The sequence below is a fragment of the Pteropus medius genome, unplaced genomic scaffold (assembly GCF_902729225.1).
Source record: "Pteropus medius unplaced genomic scaffold, Ma_sr-lr_union100, whole genome shotgun sequence".
NCBI classification, from domain to species: domain Eukaryota; kingdom Metazoa; phylum Chordata; class Mammalia; order Chiroptera; family Pteropodidae; genus Pteropus; species Pteropus medius.
Genome location: NW_024349519.1, coordinates 7,854,093 through 7,875,569, shown reverse-complemented (window position 1 = coordinate 7,875,569; position 21,477 = coordinate 7,854,093). Strand labels below are relative to the sequence as shown.

Sequence of the window (21,477 nt, the reverse complement as noted above, 5' to 3'; positions counted from 1 at the left end):
TGGGGTCACCAGGTCGGAGTTACAGTGCAAGCTGAGACTGGTTTCCACTCCTGCTGGGCTTGAGACCATTTAGCAAGAGATACAGGGCACACTGAGGCTGCTGCTACTTGCTTTGGATTTGTGGATCTTTAAGACATTTTAGGAAAGTCTGTAGCATGAGCTGAGGCAGGCCACTTTTGTGGAAAATCCATAAAAGAGGTACAGGCATTGGGTGGTGTCTTGGAATCACCAGGGTGGGGAGGAAAGTGTTAGCCAGGTTAATGGAGAGCTCAGATTTGGGGATCACATGCACCTATCAGCTGAGTAGAGGGAGTGCGCAGCAAAGGAACAGTGTCACGTTTCTCTGGCGTGAGCTGTCATGACCCCTGCCCTAAAGCTAGTAAATTTAATTCCTCACTCTGTGCCCCTGGAGCTTTTCGAGCTGCTGCATATGCCCTGAGTGAGTCTTTGTACAGGCCTATAAAGAGGAATGCCTGGATCTACAGTAGCTTTCCCTCTCGGACACAACTCCCACTGGTTATCACAGCCAGATGTTATGGCAACTCCTCTTTTTCACACTGGAGCATGGGGCTGGGGAGCCAGGGGGTGTCCTCTGCAGCTGAGATATTCCTCCTGATTATGAATCACCACACAGTGGGTGTGGGACCTGCCCATTTCGCTTTTCTACCCCTCCTCCTAGTCGTGGCGTGGCTTTTCTTTATATCTTTAGTTATAGGACTCTGTGCAGCTAGTCTTCAGGTGGTTCTCCATGATGGTTTTTCTGTAATTCAGTTTTGATGCGGTCATGGAAGAATGTGAGTATCACGTTTACATACTCCGCCATCTTGACCAGAAGTCCAAAATAAAGCTTATTTTATTTCTCTCTACTAGAATGTAAAGTCTATGAGGTTAGAGAATTTTGTTTTACTATAAGACTATGCATGTCATTGCAGGAAAACCACAAAGACAAAAATACTCCCTGGTCGTGTTTTCTAAGTGTCAATACAGCGAGCCTAGATGGATGAGATAGAGTTATGTAACTTGTTTGTACTCTACATAGTTATGAGATCACTTTTCCTTTATAATCTAATTCCCAGTTTAAAAATAAGAACCTATGCTTTCACTTTTGATGGTGAACAACTATAATGGAGTCTTTGACCCATTTTTAGGCCTTTAGACCATCCTGTATATGAGATGGGGGAAGGAAGACGACAGTGAAAAACTAATGGGATAAATGGCTGGAGAAACGATATCAGATTGGGAGTTGGAAGTTTTGGATTCAAGTCTTGCTATGTGACTTCTGGATAATCATTTAAGTAAAATGAAATTGCTTCTCAGCTCCAAAGTAGGTTTAGGATTTTAGGTTTATAATTCTATAAATTTTACAGCCCAAATCAAGAAGAGATTTGGGGAGATGATTATGAGATGCTTGAGAGGGAGACCCGATCTCTGTTGCAGTAGCAAATGGTTTCTTCAAGGGTAGGGTCTATGGCTTGTCTTTGGGTTCCCTAGAATACAGTGCCTGACACATTAGGGGGTCTATAGAATGAATGGTCTCTTGTTTAGTAATAGAATACATCAGTAGCAGATCTGAAATAAAGGGCTATACTAGATAACCTAAAGGCATATTTGAAAGTCAGACTTTAAGCTGAATAGCACAGCAGTTAAAGCAATGAATAATATTTCTCAGTTTTATTGAATTATTACAGAATGGGAAAGACATTATTAAAGACATGCCTATAAGTAACCATTTCAGGAATATATAAGACACATTTCTTGGGAAGGCTCAAGGAAAACTGCAGAGAAAAAATGCTGCTGGATTGGCCACCCAAAAGAATCTGCTCTGTGGATTAAGGTGCTGAGAAATCACAGGAGGAAAACAGATAAATTATTTAATAGAAAAAATCTGAAAGGGCTGTGACTAAGTTAGAGTCAGTTATCATATGCCCTATAACTCTTAAGGGGCTGGACTTATTATATATTTACAAATATAGGGCTCCTTTTTTAAGTTTTAGTTTGGTTCACATTATATACTACAAGCTTATATATTTTTATGTCTGATACTTGGTAAATAACCAAAAAATAATACTAGGTCATCTGGAACGCATGAGTATTAGTGAGAGGAAGGCACCATGGCCCTGTAGAGAGTGTGGGTCTGAAAGTCACAAAGCAACCCAGGCTAAATTTGTGGGCAGTTTCTTAAATTCTCTTGACCTTAGTTTCCTAATCTGCCTAATAGGAAAAATAATTCCTGCCTTGCCAAACTGCAAAGAACAGAAATAATGAGGCAGGTCCAAGATGGCAGTATAGGTGGACTCTGAGTTCAACTGCTCACAAGAATACATTGAACATATATCTATAATTAGAGTAAATCCCCCTGAGAAACGACTGTAAGCCCATTAAACAGCTACTACACAGGAGAGAGGAGCTGCACAGAGAAGGTTGGAGAACTCCAAGAGCTCTCCTGGAGCTAAGGGAACAACCCAGACAGGAGGAATGGTGAGAATCTATTTCCCTGAATATAGTGGGTGGGAGCTCCATCTAGGTTGTCTGGCTGACCTTGCCGGGTGCTTTAGCCTATTTCCAGCCACCTCTCCTAGAAGACCAGCAGAAACAGGAGGGTGCCAGAGGGTGCATACAAGGGGCCCTTCTTCCCAGCGATCAGTCCAACAGGGTGCTGGTTTGCACACCCACTGGGCTGCAAGCAAGCAGGATTCCCCTGCCTGGAGAGAATACGAAGCTAGCAAAACACCGTGGTACTTGCCTGTAGGGCCACCTTGTCCAGAGAAAGTGTGCTGCTACTGTGTGCGCATGTGGGACTCCCCCTCCTGGAGAGAGTGTGGAGATAGAGTAGGGTTTGGGCCACTCTTCCTGCAGACAACTGAAGCAACAGGGCACACAGGCAGGGCTGCCCAGGTAGAGTGAGGGGTGTGGCTGAGTGTACAAGGAGCTGCACTGCTTGGAGAGGAAGCAGAACTAGTAAAGTACAGCTGTGCATGCAGGCCTGTCCCAGACAGAGAAGGGCCTGAGCAGGTGAGACACAAACATCTAAAGCAGTCTTGCTCTGACCCTCCCTCTGATCACAAGGACACTTAAAGCAAAAAGATACCAAGCAGCCCTGTCTACATCAGGTGAACCCACTTCTTGAGACCAGCACCGTATACACCTGCCCCAACTATAGTCAACCTGCTAAAACTATTCAACACAGTCTACTCAGACATCTTTCAAGACTAGGAGAGAGAACTGTTCTAACTGCTAGGAACAAACGGGGAGACAAAAGAATGTGCCCCAAATGAAGAAACAAGAAAAATGTCCAGAGACAAACCCTAATGAAATGGAGATAATTTGCCTGATAAAAAATTCAAAGAAATAGTCATAAGGATGCTCAACAGATTTGAGAATAGCTGAAATGAAGAATACATTGGAAGGAACTGACTGCAGATTAGTTAATACAGAATAGATTAGCAACCTGGAAGAAATGAAAAAAAATTAAAAAAATGATAGTATAAGAAATCTCTGGGATAACATCAAATGCCCTAAGATTGACATTACAGTAATTGCAGAAGGAGAAGCGGAAAGGGGCAGAGCGCGTATTTGAAGAAATTATCTCTGAAAACCTTCCAGGTGCAGGAAGCACAGACAGTTCCAAACAAGATGAACCCTAAGAGACCTGCACAAAGACATACTGTAATTAAAATGGCAAAAGTTAAGGTTAAAGAGACAATCTTAAAGGCATCAAGAATTATAAAACAATTCACATATGAGGAAACTGCATTAGGTTATCAGCTGATTTCTTAGAAGCAACTTTATAGGCCAGAAGGGAGAGATTTAACCCATTTCCCGTTTGCCCCGAGAATACTCGCTGCCAGGGGCTGCAGTATTTACCCTGATATAACTCGCAAATTACAGTCCTAACCTTACTCCTAAAGTTTGCCACAAAATATCTCGCTTTTATTATTATTTTGGCATCGCTCTAGTATAGCAATAGTCTTTGGGAACAAATGACATTCAATTTATAGCATTTTGTTTTTAGTACTGGTATTTCCATTTACAAAGTGTAATTCTTGATTGCTCAAAGTGCTGGATCCTAGAAAATGTAGTGTTCTTACATGTGATGTTAACATCGTTATCCAACAGTTATTAGCCGAAGATTTATTTGATGAATCTAATTTATGTATACATTTCTGTTACATTAGGATTAGAGACAAGTTCTGTTTAGAAATAATTCCAAAGACAGTTTTGTATTTATTTTCAAATTGAAAACCAGTCAGATTTGCTTCAGCCTCAAAGAATGTGTTTATGTAAAATTAACCCTGGCAGCAAGCTGCACTTTTTTTTTCTAAACAGAAAATGGATTAAAGCAATCTGCAACTTAGAATACTTCATCCAGCAAGATTATCATTTAACATTGGAGAGAGGTAGAGTCCCACACAAGCAAAAACTAAAGGAGTTCACAACCACTAAACTGGCCTTACGAGAAATGTTAAAGGCCATAACTAGAAATAATATGGGAAAAAAAAAACCTCACTTTTAAAGGCAAATACACAATAATTACAGTGAATCATTCACTTAAAAAGCTAATATGAAAGTTAAAAGACAATAGTAGTAAAACTAACTTAAAGAAATAATCAGGGTATACACAAAACATATAAAACCTGATGTTAAAAACAAAGGGGGGAGTAAAATGTACTTTTAGAATGTGATTAAACTTTTTGTTTTTTTTGGTGGAGTGTTGAATTTTTTTATATCCATAAAATATTCTTGAGCTTATTTCTGACATGTGCTTATGTTACTTGGAGATAGTTTTTCCATGTTTATTAGGCAGGACCCGAGCAGCACTGACTTAGGGCTAATTTTCCCCTATTACCAAGGCATGATCTTTCTGAGTAATCTGTCAAATGTCCTATAAATTATGAAGGTTTTTGGCTGACTGGGTGAGAATGGGCAACATTTCCAGCCCTGTGCAAAATAGACTATTAAAGATGGATAAGCATGAATGGTAACCACAAACCAAAAAATAAAAAAATGAGAAAGGAATCCAATCAAAACTCTAAAGACCAGCAAATCAAAGATCAAGAAGGAACAGCAAAGAACAAAAACCAAAAACAGTGAACATGGCAATAAGCGCATACCTATCAATAATTAACTCTAAATGTCAGTGGACTAAATTGCTCTGATCAAGACAGGGTGGCAGAATGGATTAAAAAAAGAAACAACCATGACCCATCTATATGCTGCTTACAAGAGACTTTAGATTGAAAGACACATGGACTGAAAGTGAAGGGATGGAAAAAGATTCCATGCAGATAGAAAGCGGTGGCAATATGCACATCAGACAAAATAGACTTCAAAACAAAGAATGTAAAAAGAGTCATGAATATTACATAATCCAAGAAGAGGATATAACAATTATAAATATGTACCCAACAAAGGAGCACCCACGTATATAAAGCAAATATTAATGGACATAAAGGCAGAAATTAACAGTAATAGTTAATACTTAGCTTAATAGATCATCCAGACAGAAAATTAGTAAGGAAATAATGGCCTTAAATGCCACATTAGACTAGTTTGACTTAATAGACATTTATAGAGCATTTCATCCAAGAACTATAGGTTACACGTTTTCCTCAAGTGTACAAGTAACATTTTACAAGATAGACTTCGTGTTAGGCCACAAAACAAGCCTCAAGAAAATTGAAATTAAGCATATTTTCCAACCACAATGGCACAAAACTAGAAATCAATTATAAGAAAACTGGAAAATATGTGGAGAATAAAAAAATCCATCTAAACAATCAGTGGATCAAAGAGGAAATCAAAAGCTATCTTGACAAAATAAAAACAATTTATGTGATGCAGCAAAAGCAGTTAAGAGTTAAATTAATAACTATAAAGGCCTACCTCAAGAACCAGGGAAAAATCCCAAGTAAACAATCTAAATTTACAGCTAAACTATAAAAAGGAACAAACAAAACCTGAAGTAGAAGTAAACGATAAAGATCTGAACTGAAATAAACAAAATAGGAAAACAATAGAAATGATTAATGAAACTAAGAGCTGGTTCTTTGAAAGGATAAATAAAATTGATAAGCCTCTAACAAAACTCATCAAGCAGAACAGAACAAGATTAGTATACTAATAAATTGGGAATGTTTTCATCAAAAGGGTGATACTGACAAGCTAGCTCTGGGAAGATGTGGAAATTTTGAGGAAAAGTTGATAATCAGAGTTGTGGAGTTAAGAACAAATGGAATGTTCAGTGGGAGGGACAAAGGATGATGATAAAAGAATATATAAGTATATATGATAAAATATTTTAGACTAAACCAGGCTGCTAAACTCTATAACAAAGTAGACAGGCTTTATAAAATGAAATATTAAGGAGAAACATCTTTCACAATTTAAGAAGAGTGTCATGATTAGAAATAACTAATCCAAAATGTTGGTATAAATGCCTAGCGTTAATTAGATGGATTAGGAAGATTCTTAAAGGCCATATAGCTTCTTGCTTGTGACCCAGATTCCCAAAGTCAAATAATATCAAGGAAGTTCTATTAAAATACAGGATCCTTTAACAAAATCTGAGGAATCTAAACAGGCAAATATTAAAACTACCCACGTGGTCTTCACTGGTGAGACCTGTGGTCAGCAAAGGTGTAGGAAAGCTGGAAGGGTTGTGATCGGCTCCATGTAATGGGCAAGTCAATTATGTAACTATTATTCCCTCTTGGAATGAAAATGAAAAAAATGTCTGTACCAAGTCTATAGATATTCATCAGCTTTAGTTTAAATGACTAAATATGGAGTCCTATATTAAATTTTGGATTAAAACAAATATTTAATTGAATCATACAAAATGAGGATTCAAAGACTGTGTTAGGTTGAATTTCAATTCCTCAACACAGGAACTTTGATATAATGCTCTCCAAGGGACCTATTTAGTCACATGTGCTATACATAAAATATAGTATACATTTTAATGATAATTTTTAGTAATAAACATTACTGAATGGGGTCCAAAGCAGACCTATCTTAAGCAGTATAGTTTAGGAAAGAATCAAAATTGAGGTTTTATGAAACGAAATAGATATGGATATTTCCAGAGAAATACATCATTTTTGTGTATATTCATTAAATCAGGACTATAAACACATTTTACATAAATCGGTAACATGTAGATCAAAATGTAGATCAAAGATGGAAAAACTAACCTAAACTGAAATATTGTCCCACTACTAGCCAGCAGTAGACCTCATGGACCAGTGCATTGACCTGATCGAGGCTTGCCTTAATGCAAAGCAAAATCTTCTCCTAACTGGATATTTTTGAAAGAAGCCTGGCTGTGCTCTTTTTAAAATTTACATCTGTTGCCTCATGTTTTTCTGGAAGCATAAATTCAAGAAAGAGGAGCTTTGCTGTCAAAATTCTTACCATGTAGATTTTTATTATTTGGTCTATGACTTTATATAAAAAATGCTTTCTCAGGATGTTACTCTATACTTAGGTCTTAAAATATTTAAGCATTCTCAGGAATCAGCATATATGGGTAAATATTTATTGTGTTCATATTTATGGTATCAGGATGGTAAGTTTTACTTAGGTAAAAATTTTTAATTGCCAAATGGGATAAAGCTAAATATATATCCAGTTTAAAGTGCCAGTGCATTTACTTTCCAAGAAAATAAATATTTCTAAATGTTCTAACTGGTGATTGAGTGGGAGAAGAGTTTTATAAAGATAAAAGTAAATGCCAATTCAGCATGTTCAGAAGAGAGGAGGAATCAATTTTTATAATGTTTCCTCATATTAATCATTCATCTACAAAATTCATCTATATATTTATTCCTTTGACAGACATTTTTGAATGTTTATCAAGTGAATAGGATGCTCTGGAAGGCACTGTAAACAAGGCCTAGTCTTGGCCTGAGCCAAAGGGAGCAGAGAGGGGTGGAAGTGGGAGAGGGGGCTGACAAATAAACCTGCTCTTGCAAAAAGAAATTATAAATAGCCAGAGCATGGGATGAAATGAGGTGAGTGATGGGGGAAGAGGATCAGAGAATAGTCTAAGCAGTAGATATTCCATATAAACTACAAAGGCTTATGAGTAAATTAGAATGAAAACCTCATATTTCATCATTTAGAATCCAATCACAACTCATAAGAAATCCTCATTCTAAAAAGACAAACTCTTCGTTTCAGTAAAAATGGACTTGGAGTTGCTTCCCAGCTTTTTCCTAACTTGGCCACTTCTCAATATTGTTTTCTTTGAGGTATAGTTCCCACATATTTTTCACTTGAACACTACTGTCATGTTTACAGTTCTGGCAGTGGTAAGTGCTGGTCTCAGCAGACACTTAAATGCACATGCCTTGGCTTGAACAGCATAGATGAAACTGTGGAAGGTATAACTCACAGTATGACATTTGGGGGACCCACTTTCAGTCTACTCTGATTCCTCTTGGATATGACTCCATCTCTGTCATGGGACATGTTCAAACATTAGCCCTAGACTCCCTGCCTACATCTTTCTACCATTCTGTTATAATCCTTCATTAAGCTAAAAGCCATGCTGTGAAGATTTCCATCTGGGGAGATGTTTGGGTTGGGAGGGTTGGTGGGTGATAGCACCGAGGGACATAAAATAATGCTGCTTAGGAAGGAGAATTCCTTTTACCTTTTCCCATCTGCATCTCCAAGGACTCGGGACAAGGAAGCCACACAGAGAAATATAACAGCAAAAATACAACGACCTAGCCTTTCCATCACTAATGATAGCATATCTAAAAACATAGTAGGAAAAATAAAAATATAGTTGGAAAAAAATATTCTCTTACCGTAGTATGTAAGATACTCTGCTGTGTGTAAAAATGTCAGTGAAACCAGAACATTGAAAATCCAGTTTATTCCAGATGAACATGCATTTCCTGTACTTCTTGCCCAAAGGGGATATATTTCAGAATTCACAGTCCAAGGCATTGGTCCCATTCCTGAGAAATACAAATTAAAAATTTTGACAAAGCAGTATGTAAGGAACTTTAAAAACAACGGCTTGTCTCCTTTAAAAAGAGACAACATAACAATAACAACAAAGCCTTGTTTACCAGGTGCGAAGAAAACAAGATATAAAATAAGGCCCAGAAGTGCAGTCCAGGAGTATGGTGTAGGGCAGAAATTGTAAGCCCAAAATACTTCTTCTGTTTTAAATTTGGTTTCATTTTCACACCTGAAAAATAATGCAATATAAACAGTGTTTTAGGATATAGTTGCAGAAATTCAATGAAATCATCTAGGATATATTTGGAAATTTCTTAACATCATTAAAAGGGTCCAAAATGTTTTTCTTGAAAAAAAATTAAGATTTTAATATACAGTATTAGATAAAACTCATAGAACTTTTAAGAGCTGAATATAATTCATGAGCAACACAAAGAAATACATTGTGCATACAATTCAATTGCAAAAAAACCCCAAATCTGATTAAAAAATGGGCAGAGGATCTGAATAGGCATTTTTCAAAAGACATATAGATGGCCAACAGGTACAGGAAAGGTGATCAAAATCACTAATCATTAGAGAAATGCAAATCAAAACCATTTTAAAACTAATCTGCCTACATCCCCCCCCACCCCCCCACCTACATGAGTTCAGGAATCTTTAGGAAGCCAGTGAAGTAGTGACTCCTTCCTATCCACTGTTTATGTAACCCCACTCCTCTGGAACTGGCAGGCACTCAAAATGTTTAACTTTGCTCATTCCCCAGAGACCCTGGGTATCTCAGACCATAGTTCCCCCTCCCTCCTCCCACCATATTCCTTTTGGAATCGTGGTCCATTCTTAAGAGGGGCATAAACCGAAAATCTTGGTTGGGAGGCATGGGGTGAATGGTGTACAGTGAGGACTGCATTTTCCTGTCTTGCTTGCACACCACCACCCTAAGACTGTTTCCAAGTGAAATTCCCTAATTAAAAACTCTAAACCAAACTAAAGCTAGGAATTGTCTCTTTTTTTTTTTTTGTGGCCACTAGGCTCCTTTGGCTTTAGGGGGCTTGCTTTGCATACAGGGCCTTTTCATGAAACAATAGAAAAGATCAAGTGTTGGTGAGGATGTGGAGAAAAGGGAGCCCCTGTGAACTGTTGATGGGAATGTAAATTGGTTTAGCTACTATGGAAAACAGAATTGCCGTATGATTCAGCAATTCTACTGCCGACTATTTATCTAAAGAAAACACTAACTCAAAAAGATATCTGCACCCCCATGTTCACTGCAGCACTATTAAAAATAGCCAAGATGTGGAAGCAACCTAAGTGTCTATTGATGGATGAAGAAAATGTGACTCACTCACTCTCTTACACACGAATATTATCCAGCAATAAAAAGGAAATCTTGTCATTTATGATAACATGGATGGATCTTGAGGGCATTATGCTAAGTGGAATAAGTCCGCAGAAAAAGACAAATACCATTATAATCTTAATTATATGTGCAATTTTAAAACAACCAACAAGAAAAACTGAGCTCATAGATACAGAGAACAGACTGGTAGTTGCCAAGAATGATAGGTGGGTAACTAGGTCAAAGGTACAAATTTCCATTTATAAAAGACATGTCATGGAGATGTAATATACAACATGGAGGTTACTGTTAACAAATACCATACTGCATCTTTGAAAGTTGATAAGCAAATAGATCATAAAAGTTCTCATCACAAGAAAAAAAAAAAGTAAGTATGGTGACAGATACTAACTAGACTTAATAATCATTTTGCAATATACAGATACCAAATCCTGTTGTATACTTGAAACTAATGTTATATATAAATTATACTCAATAAAAAATAAAAAGAAATACATTGTCTCTCATACCCATTTCATATAAGTCAGACATGATTTCCAGTTTGTCCTTGAAAGCTACAGGAACGCTTTAAGACCACTGAGAGTCATTGTGTTATGGTAGACTTTAGATTTTGCAGTCAGGACAAGGTTCAAGTCCTAGAACCAGATTGATTGATTGATTGATTGATTGATTGATTTATTTATTTATTTATTTATTTATTTATTTATTTGTAAAATGGGGATAATGCTCTACAGATAATTTTAAGAATTGGAAGGGTCACCTATAAAGGGGTGATAGGATAGATGAGGGGAGGGAACAAGTCTTATATCTGATTCCAACTGACCCTTTCCCTTCCTGCTATGCATCCTTGCTTGCTTCTCTGTCAGTCACTGCCTACTGATTTTGCCTCATAGTTACATGGTGAAGCAGTTTCCTATGGTCTTAGACTGATTCTTAAGTTTAACTTCAACTCTTGACCTTAATTGAAATCTGAATTGCATCTGAAGGCCCAGTTAGCCTCGAAAACATTTTTATCCCCTATTGTCATTTTTAGACCTCTATTTTTGAATCTTGACATCCAAGCCCTATCCTTGTTACTGTACGACCTCCTTCATAACACTCCACTCGTCCTGGGAAGATTTGGGTGCCTGGTCAGTCATCTTTTCCACCCCCTCTCATTCATTTAACATCTGGCCCATCTAATACTTTGGCTTCATAGTTCCTTATTTAACCTCTGAAATGGCAGAGAGGGCACTTGATATAATTTGCTTGATCTGGAACTATTTTACTTAAAGGTTTTAAATTTAGAGTATTCCTTTTCTGATTGCAAGCACTTTATTTCTTCAGTTCTGATAACTTGCTCCACACCCAAATCACAATCTTTAGATTCTGACTCAGTGTTCATTCATGTCATCGCTCAGCTTAGACCATGCCAATATTGTCTTTTCTGGCCTCTGGAATCCAACTTTCTTTCCTCCAGGCTTGTCTGCCATTCTTGCCACTTCAGTTCCCAACCCTGTGCAGCATCAGCAACTTCCTTCAATAACCACTTTTCAGAAGTTGGGCAAAATTATGAAACCATGCTGCTGGGTTCTATTAAATGTTCATGTTCTCAGTTGGGTCCCTGGTTATGCTTATTTATTTTTATTTATTTTTAATTAAGTTTATTGGGGTGATATTGGTTAATGCAATTATATAATTTTCAGGTGTACATTATCATTTGACATCTGTATATTCTATCGTGTGTTTACCACTCAAAGTCCAGTTTCCTTCAGTTACCATATATTTGGTCCCCTTTACCCACTTCACCCTCCCCCTAAACCCTATATTTGACCTCCTTTATCCCATCTACCTTCCCCCTCTTCCCCCATCCCACTAGTAACCACTAGTCTATAGTCCTCTGGTTGCTTTTTTATTTTTATCCTTTGTTGTCTTCTCTACTGAATTTTCTATTACTTCAGAGTAGGCATTCAATAAACTTTGGTCAACTGTTGCCTCAATTAATTAAAATATTTTTTACTATCCTCCAGTCCTGAAATCTTTGCCTCTGCTTTTTAGGTACTAAGAACTTGCCTCCATGTTTAAGAAAATTGAGAACTTTCCATTTGAATGCCCTAATTTTTTTTTTACTGAACTTCTACCTTTCTGTATTTTCTTTCAGGTTCTCCTCCTACCTCCAATGGTAACATGTCTCTTGCCCTTTCTAAATACTGCCCTTCCTATTAGTGGTCCTTCATCTTGGTCTCCTTTTGTCTCCTCTGGGGTCATATGCCAACAGTAGTCTATTTTCTTTTTGCCATCTTTAGTTTCTTCCCACTTGAGCCTTCCTTTCTGATTACAACACACACACACACAATTGCTCCTGTTCAAATAGTCAGCTCTCTCATATTACTATTACTAGCTCATCCAAAATCACAGAGAAGTTTGCACTAGTGAACTCTACATTCTTACTACCCATGCTTTACTTCACAGCCTAGCTCCCCGCCGCCTCTAGCTGCCAGCTGACTCTTAACTCAGGCTGTTTTCCTGTATCTGCTCATCTAAAAGTCAATGATATGACCTCCAAATTGATTTATTATGCCTTAATTCTGAGTTATTCTGTGGTGGATGAAATTACTAACAACCCTTCCTTCTCTTTCCCCTTTGCTTTTATATCTATATCTCAATCTTATCTCCGTGACATATATGTCTTCACTGCTTTTTTAAAAACCTCTTCTTCCCCTCAACCTTTAAATATAGGTGTTCTCTAAGGTTCTGTTTTGGGGCTTATACCTTCTCTCTCAATCATCTCATGCCATTTTAGGGCTTTTTAGTCTCCACATAGATGCTCCCTGATAGGTTATTCTAGCCTTGATCTTTTTCTCAAGCTCCATTATGGAATTTAGGTATCTGCTGAACATCCATATCTAGATATCCTGCTATGGTGTCAGACATACCAGTGGTACAATGGAATCCATTGTCCTCTCTAGTAGACAGAGAGATTATAGCTGTTCTAGATTCAGATTATGACTCTATCATTTATTGGCTATGGTTCATTCAAAAACTTATTTTATGCATCAGTAGAAAAATAGCTATAAAAAGTAACTACTCTTTGCACTTGTGGAAACTAGTTAGTGGGTACAGGTGTGGTCCTGTTTCCTGATCTATAAAATAGGGGAAAGGACTGGGAACATTAAATGTGATCATGCATGCTGAGTGCTTTGCACACTGCTTGGAATGTAGTGTATGCACAGTATTACTTTAATAGTGCCACTAGGACATTTCTGTTTTAGTTAACATCATCATTCCCCAAGTTGAAATGGATTAAAATCTTGGAGTTATTTCCAACATTTTCTTATCCATCTGTCTTTAAATACTCTATACTTTTGAGTCCAAGTAAAGAAGAGTGGCTAAGACTGTGAGCGCTGGGACTGACATCTTACATTTGAAACTAGGTTGGGACACCCAGATTTGAAGCTAGGATGTATGTGATCTAGGCACTTAACTCTTCAATGCCTGTGTCTTCATCTGTGAAATAAGGATTTTCCCTGCACTTACCTCAGAGAGAGATTTTGAGGCTTACATGAGATAATGTATGCAAAGAACTTCACATAGTATTTGCAAGAAATCATATTTCCTAGACCTAATTTCTTGAGTCTTATTCTTCCTATTTGCATTAATACTAGACTAATTCAGACTCTCGAGTGTTTATGTCATCAGTTATATCTGTCTCTGTGATCTGTGTTTCCTTATGGTCATGGTCTTGTGCAGTCCTCTCCCTTGAGTGTGGGAGTGACCTGTGACTTGCTTCTAACCAACAGAATGTGGCCAAAATGATAAGACATATATGATTAAGTGCTGTTTAGATGAAATCTCTCATTTCCTTGCCAGCTTTGAAAAAGCAAGCTGCCAGGTTGTGGGGTCCCAGGGTTGGGATGCTCGTGGAAGGAACTGAGAAAAGTCTTTAGGACCTGAGGCTAGCCTTTGATGGAAAGACAGCAAGAACTGAAGTCTTGGGTACAAAGGTTACTTACTGAATTCTGCTAACAAAACCTGATCCTTCCCTACATGAGCCTCAGGTGAAATCACAGCCCTAGTCAATACTTTGATTGTAGCCTTGTGAGACTCTAAGCTGAAGACTTAGTTAAGCTATGCCTGGTCTCCTGACCCACAGAAATTGTGATATAATACTGTTATGCTGCAATAAAAAATAGTCTCCTAATTATGTTTTCTGTTTCTAGCATTCCTTCTTTAAAGTACTACCTCACCAAGTTGAGCTCTCTAGAGCATTGATTGCTCTTGCCACCTAGCTGCTCAAAAACCTTCATCCCCCTTATCCCAACTTCCCATGAGATGGGGCCTGTAAAATTTGGCTGCAGCCTACCTTATCCTATATTCCTGTCCAGATCCTTTTCTTCAACTAAACTGGACTACTTATTTTTTGAAACTATTTTCCAGACCCCGCATCTTCTACTCATGCTATTTCCTCTCTCACTCCTGATCACTACCCTCAAAATCTACTTCAGCCCTCAAGGCTAGTACTGATGCCACCCACTCACCTGTCTGAAATATTCTCTCCCTCTCCCAATGTCTCTTCATTTTCCTCATATCACTGTCATATAGTGCTCTGTATTATCCTATCTGAATATACTCTCTCTCTACTGGGCTATCATCCCAGGCAGCACAGCACAAGGGTCAAGGGCACAGGGTCTAGAGACAAGCTACACGGTTTTATATCTTGGTTTGGCCACTTACCAGCTGTGTAACTTTACCTCTTTGTACCTTGGTTTTCTAATCCGTAAAATAAGTCCTTAATATACTTGTTACAAAGATTAAATATAGTGATAATTGCTCGGTACAAAGACAGCAATTTATTTGCCAAAAGAAAAATTGTTTTGTATCCACTCTTTTAAAAATCTCAACCTCTAGTCCATAATAATACTCTCTATAGAAATAAATGGTCATTGAAAGAATGAAGCTTTTATACTTGTATTTAACTGTGAGTAGAAACAGCATCAGAAATCCCGTGATCAATAATCCTTTACTTTCATTTCCCAACAGTCTTTTGAGTTATGAAGATCTTAAAATGAGAAGATAATAAAGAAGGGCGGTGAGAGAGGGAGAGAGAACAGTGAAGAAGAGGAAAGAGAGGAAGGGGGGAAGGGAGAGGGAAAGCAAGGGGAGGAAAGCAAAAGAGACAGGTAAGCTTCTGGGAAGAGAATGCTTACAAATCACTCACATTCACTGAAAAACTCTATTTACTATTTTTATTCATTATTACCAAAGTTCCCTGCATGATCTCTGGCTGGAACAATGGAAAGTGGCATATTTTCAGGTAGAGTCTACGCTTGCTGTGATGCAGCTTTTCACCATCTGGCCACATATGAACATTTTTATGCATAAAAGACCTAGTAACTTCTCATCTTCGTGCTGATTTTAAAAGCACTGCAGGGACTGGTTTGAGAGAGTTACACATTTAGCAGTACGTAGACATCTAATGACTAAGAATGTGACATCATACCTGACCTTCAAAATATAAACGCTAGAAATCCCAACTAAAAAATGAAAATGTATATTCCAAATGTTATTGCAAAACACCTCATGTTTTCCTGGCTTAGTGACTACTGGTGGAAGAACATAATGCTCTGGAAAAAGAACAAAAATACTTTGACATCAGTGTGTGGGTTGGGATTAGAAAAAGTCATGCTCTATGATGGGGCACCTTCTCACTACTTCCTGGAGCAAAAACAGAAAATGACTACAATGGTGGGAGCTGTTCAGAGGGTGCTGCAGTGCACCAAGTTGCAGAATTGTATGCAAGCAGGTGAGAGATGTCTCATTTTGCCAGAGGGAGAGAACTAATCTTTACCAGCACAATGACGACCCAACACCTGATACTGCAGATCAAATAAAGGATCAGTTCCATGTTCCAGCCATGGAACCCACAGTGCTTCCTTTAATAACTCACCTAGAAATTAAAAGCTCTACTGGGAAGTGGAACAGTTCTCCCTTACCTACACAACGCCCACCCCAAAACCGGTTTATACATAGCGCTACTTCTGCCCATTTCTTTTGTGTGTGTTACCTCTTCATCAGATGTCTAAAGTGTCTTAAACTAAAATAACCAAAAGAACTAAATGGTGTGTCTGCTCTGGACAGTGAACCGTTAGTAATTTATTCCTTATTTCCTGCACAGCACATGCTTTTCGTATTGAACCTTTTATGATGAACTTAACTGCTTCATGTTCATATGGGGATGGGAGAAGTTACAATCCATATTTTTAACACAAAACTTCAAATTTTATCTAGTTCTGATCATTGAGAAACCTATAGAACTTTGTCTCCTTCCCAGAAGAGTCTATAAAAGAGCTAGGATTTTGGAGAAGGGAAGGGAGGGATTTACTACTGCTTGTGTGACACATCTACCATTCTATTGGGTTCACTGCACATAGTTTACTTGCCAGTTCACTACTGAGAAGTGTTAGTGACGCACGATTTCATCTCCAGTTTCTGATGCAGGCTTTTGAACAAGATCATTAAGGTGTCACCTCAAAAAAAAAATGGATACTCCTAAGTGTTAACTCTAATAGTTGTTCATCTACAGAAATGTATGATCTGATTACACATGGTCTGAGAGTGGTGGAGGAGAGGTACCTAGAAAAAGACAAGAGTATCTCCCCAGGAAAGGAAACCTTAATTCTCCTCTGAGAAGACATAAAGAAACACAATGCCAATCAATCAGAGGACTAGGATGATATAAATTTACAAGCAGTCCAAGCCATGAGATATTTCAACTTTTGGCCATCCCATCAAAGCAACCAGGAAAAGTTACTGTTATAAACTTGACTCAGTACTAAGACACGTTAATTTCTGTTCACTGGCATAATTCCTATATAATAATATAACACCAAATAAACTTTTGCCAAAGGTGGTGACATAGCATTTAAACTCTAACATGTCTGTAGTTAAATTTTTAGAAAAGTATAGCTCTTTAGCTTGCAGTGCAGACCATGTTGCAGATCTTGGCCTTAGATGTTCTTCTATTATCTGGACATTTTCTCCTGCTTTTAGGTCTTACAATTTTCCTACAGAGGACTATCACAAAAAGGCAAGTTGGGAAAAAACAAAAACAAAAACAAAAAAAACAAAAAAAACCCCATAGATTTTCTGATAAGAAAACCTTTAGAATTATTGAGATAATGAAATCATAGACATGGGTAAATTTCCAAAAACATTAGAAATTTGCAGCTAAAAGCCATTTTTAAAAGTGAATTAGTAAAGTTTTTTTTATATATCAATTGCTGTCTGCTGTATCTAAACTATTTGCCAGTATGATGGCTAGCTTCAAACAGAAGACTACTAAAGTAAATTAAATACAGTTTACAATGGTACCAAAGTTATTTCTTTGCAACAGGTTATGATTGGCCCTCATGTGACCGCTGTGACAAGGATCTCATGATAGTGAGTTATACCATCCCTCTCAAGTTCCAATTCAGAGATCTGAGGTTTTTCCACACTTAAGGGTTTGCTCTCCTCCTTTTTTTAACTCCCTTGCATTACTTGGGACCTTACTCTAGTGAGGATACAGTACCTGTCTGCCTTCTTCCTTCCCTGGGCTTCATAGGCCAGTACTTAGCACAACATTTTACATATAATCAACCTCAATAAATATTTGTTAAATAAAACAGTACAGATACTTTTAACACTTCTCATTAAGCTGATCTTCGGACATCTGACACCAATTTCTTCACTACATTGTAAGCATTAGAGATGACATATTTGTCAAAAATTTTTTAAATTCTAAGAAATTTATTTCTACCTAATTAAAAAAGTTATTGCCTGTGGTAATAAGGAAAGACATGCTTCCTTACCATTAGCATTGCACGATCCATCTGTATCATCCCAAGCTTCAAGAATCTCAAGGCACACCAGTACTCTGATTTGATTTTCTTTCCATCATAAAAGTACTTACTTGCACAGTATCCCTCCTCGCTCATTTTTCTTTGCAGGTGCATGGGGATGAAGGTAGCTCATTTAATCACTGTAGGCTGTCTTGATGTAAACAATGGTATAATCTGTTTCTTGGGTGCTTTTCAATCCATTCTACAGCTGCCTCCCATCAAGAGTGAATCCTGTGGATTCTTTATGAAATCTGTGCTCCCAATAAAAATGTCCTCAAGTTGCTGTAAATCTTTACTCAGTTAAATTAACCAATATTTCTATAATGTGTTATTGCCTACAAAATACCTTACTATACATTAACTCATTAACTCATTTAATTTTCATAATCATTCAAAGAAAAAGCACATACACACACTGTCTTCCTTTTAACACATTTGAAGTGATTCTAATGCAATAAGATGGCAGTGTTAAGCAGGATTTAAACAACATATTCTAAAATATGGAGCCACATGACTGATACAGTCATGTCAGTAAGGAATTTAAAATGTTTCCCTAGAAGCTGCTTAGAGGATGAAAATACATATGGAATGTCTCAGCAATTGCTTAAAAAAATTGTGCCATTAGTTATTGATATAGAATTTTGTAAATAATGAGATGGAAAGGCAGTTTCACATTTTGTCTCAAATTACTGCTAAAGTGGAAATGTAATAGCTTTACATATTAAACATTTTAACTACCATTGCCCCTGTGCCTTGGAAGTCAGCACAGTGGCTGGCACACAGTTAGGTCTCGATAAATATTTTTTAAATGAATAAGTCATTTTCACCACTTGACAATGTAACAAAACATTGCCTCATAATTCTAAAATTATTTTATTCCCAAAGCAACTTTAGGTAAGGAAAGAATGAATTAGAAGTGTAATGTGTCCTTTATTTTTCATATGAATTTTTATATATTTTGATGGTCTACAGCAATTATTTAATGAAGTTACATATATTTTAACTTGAAGTAGTTACTCCTTTGACTATTTCAACAAATGTTTGGTGTGTTCTACATATAAGAGTAAGTATTAGAATAGGGGAATATAAACATTCCATCATTCGATAATCATTTACTATAAGCTAAGTGCCAATTAAAAGTGTTAGACACACAGCAAAAAAATTGGCAGGTGAGATGGGAGTTTTTATATTTTCCAACACACACACACACAGCACAGAAGAGAGATTAGTGGAAATCTATGGTACTTTTCTTCAAAAGTCGATGGGATTTAGCACATATGCCTTATTTGTAGAGTTGTCTAGGAGATCTGCTCCAATGCCTGCCAGTGAGGAGTATTCTGAGCAAGTGAATAAGCAATGGACAATCTTAGATTATGGGTGTCTTGTGAACATATGACTGGGAATTACTCAGTCTGGGCACTGTCTTTGATCCTAGATGAACTTGTACTCTGTGTTGTTAAGGTAACTATGGTTATGGAACTACACCTAGAAATAAAGCAAAGGTCTTAAGAGAGAAAGAAAAATCTTAGAAATAAAGCACATACTATAACTTGAGAGATTTGCTATGGTTTTATTAAAAAGTAAAGGGGACACTCCAATTGAGAAAACCTTGTGTTTACTTAGAGTAGAAATTTTCTCAGAAGGATATCTGAGGCTCATGTCTCAACATTCCGCCCCTTAAAGGTAAGGGGTCCTGAAGCACCTGAAATGCACCTTCTAAGCAGGCCTGGCAGAGAGAGAACACAAGGGATGCCCTCAGGGATGCTTAGATCAGTCTGGTTGTCCTAATCACAAATGAGGAAATTAGTTTCATAGCATTTTAAAAGTTGGAGACACTTTGGACAGAAGTTTCTGGGCTCAGTCTTGGTTAATGACTCATACTTTGTACTATCTTTACCCTACGTGGAATGTGGGAGATAGCTCAAGGGGTTAAGTATTTTATCTAAATCCTGTCTCCTGTAGCAGGTACAAAAACTATTTTCCCTAGAAGAAAGTACTGATCAAATTTGAGATTTCAGAAAATGGCCTACTTTGAGCTCTTTTTTGGCCCAGCTTGCCTCTGTTCTTGGCATAGTGCCTATAATAGTCAGAATATTTTTATGTGAGTCAAGTCATAGCCATACTTAATTTTCTGTAAATGTTTTTTCTTTAAAAAATTGAAGTTGTGGCCCTGTAATGTAGCAGAATGATTTAATCAGCTTAGATGTTAAGGTAAACCTCTGATTGATATATCAGGAGTAACCCAATGTGGTTAAAAGCTACAGAAGAAATGGAGATGGATTTGGGTAAATGGCCAGTTTGGAACAGAGGTTATCAGCTCAGAAACAGACCTAGGTTTGAATGGTGGCTCAACTACTTACTAGCGTCACCAATGACCTTAAGCAAATTATTTACCCTACCTGAGGCTTGCAGTCATCATTTAAAAATGCTTAGCATATAATGAGATTATGAAAAAAAAAAAAAAAAACCACCGTAATTATTGGTATTAACAAAATGCATGTATTCTGCAGGCCTGGGCCCCAAAGACAAAAAAGAATATATATTTTTTCTTCTATAAAGTTCTTACAGTTTAATATTCCCTCTTGGATATGATGTGTTTCCTAAAAGAGAAGGAAATAACATCATCTGGGTTCCTAGGACATTATTTTCTTCCTTCAGCTCATTTTATTTATCCCAGTCACAATCTTTTTGTTAAACTTTTTGATAAGATTTTGATATACCTCCTTGGCTTTCTCTTTATGCAATCATGAATAAACTTATTCGTATTTCTATTCAGTAATGTAAGCACTGTCTTTTACAATATTATGATACATTTTAGAATGAAATGAATAAATTGCAAAGGTAAGAGACAAGAGAAGGTGGCTCGTGAATAAATGAATCATGATGCAATGTGAGTGTAAATACTTAGGCAACTAATATTGTATGGTCTAGATGGCAGAGTAGGAAAAAATTGTGCTCACCTCCTCCTATGACCACATCAAAATTACAACTAAATTATAGAACAACTATCATTCAGAACCACCTGAAGACTAGCTGAACAGAATTCCTATAACTGAAGATATAAAGAATCGGCCAAGTTGAGACTGGTAGGAGGGGCAGAGGTGCTCTTTAGGCAAGTCCTACAACCGCAGTATGTGAATAAGAATTGGGAGTGATAGCGTGACTGTGGAAGTCCCCTTTGAGGAGGGTCTCCAACCCCACACTGGGCTCCCCAACACAAGGCATCAGTGTTGGGAAGAGGAGTCCCTGTAACATCTGTCTGTGAAAAACAGCAGGGATTAT

General features: G+C 37.4%; 1 protein-coding gene across 1 annotated transcript in view; it reads right to left on the bottom strand.

The window, feature by feature from the left end:
- The window catches only part of SLC2A13 (solute carrier family 2 member 13), a 303,609-nt gene that overhangs the window by 6,012 nt on the left and 276,120 nt on the right, over nt 1-21,477 (bottom strand). The window contains exons 8-9 of the mRNA XM_039882307.1: nt 9,084-9,205; nt 8,817-8,969 (exon numbers count right to left, since the gene is read on the bottom strand). Of these exons, the coding sequence (XP_039738241.1) occupies nt 8,817-8,969; nt 9,084-9,205 (275 nt within the window). The remainder of the gene's footprint in view (nt 1-8,816; nt 8,970-9,083; nt 9,206-21,477) is intronic.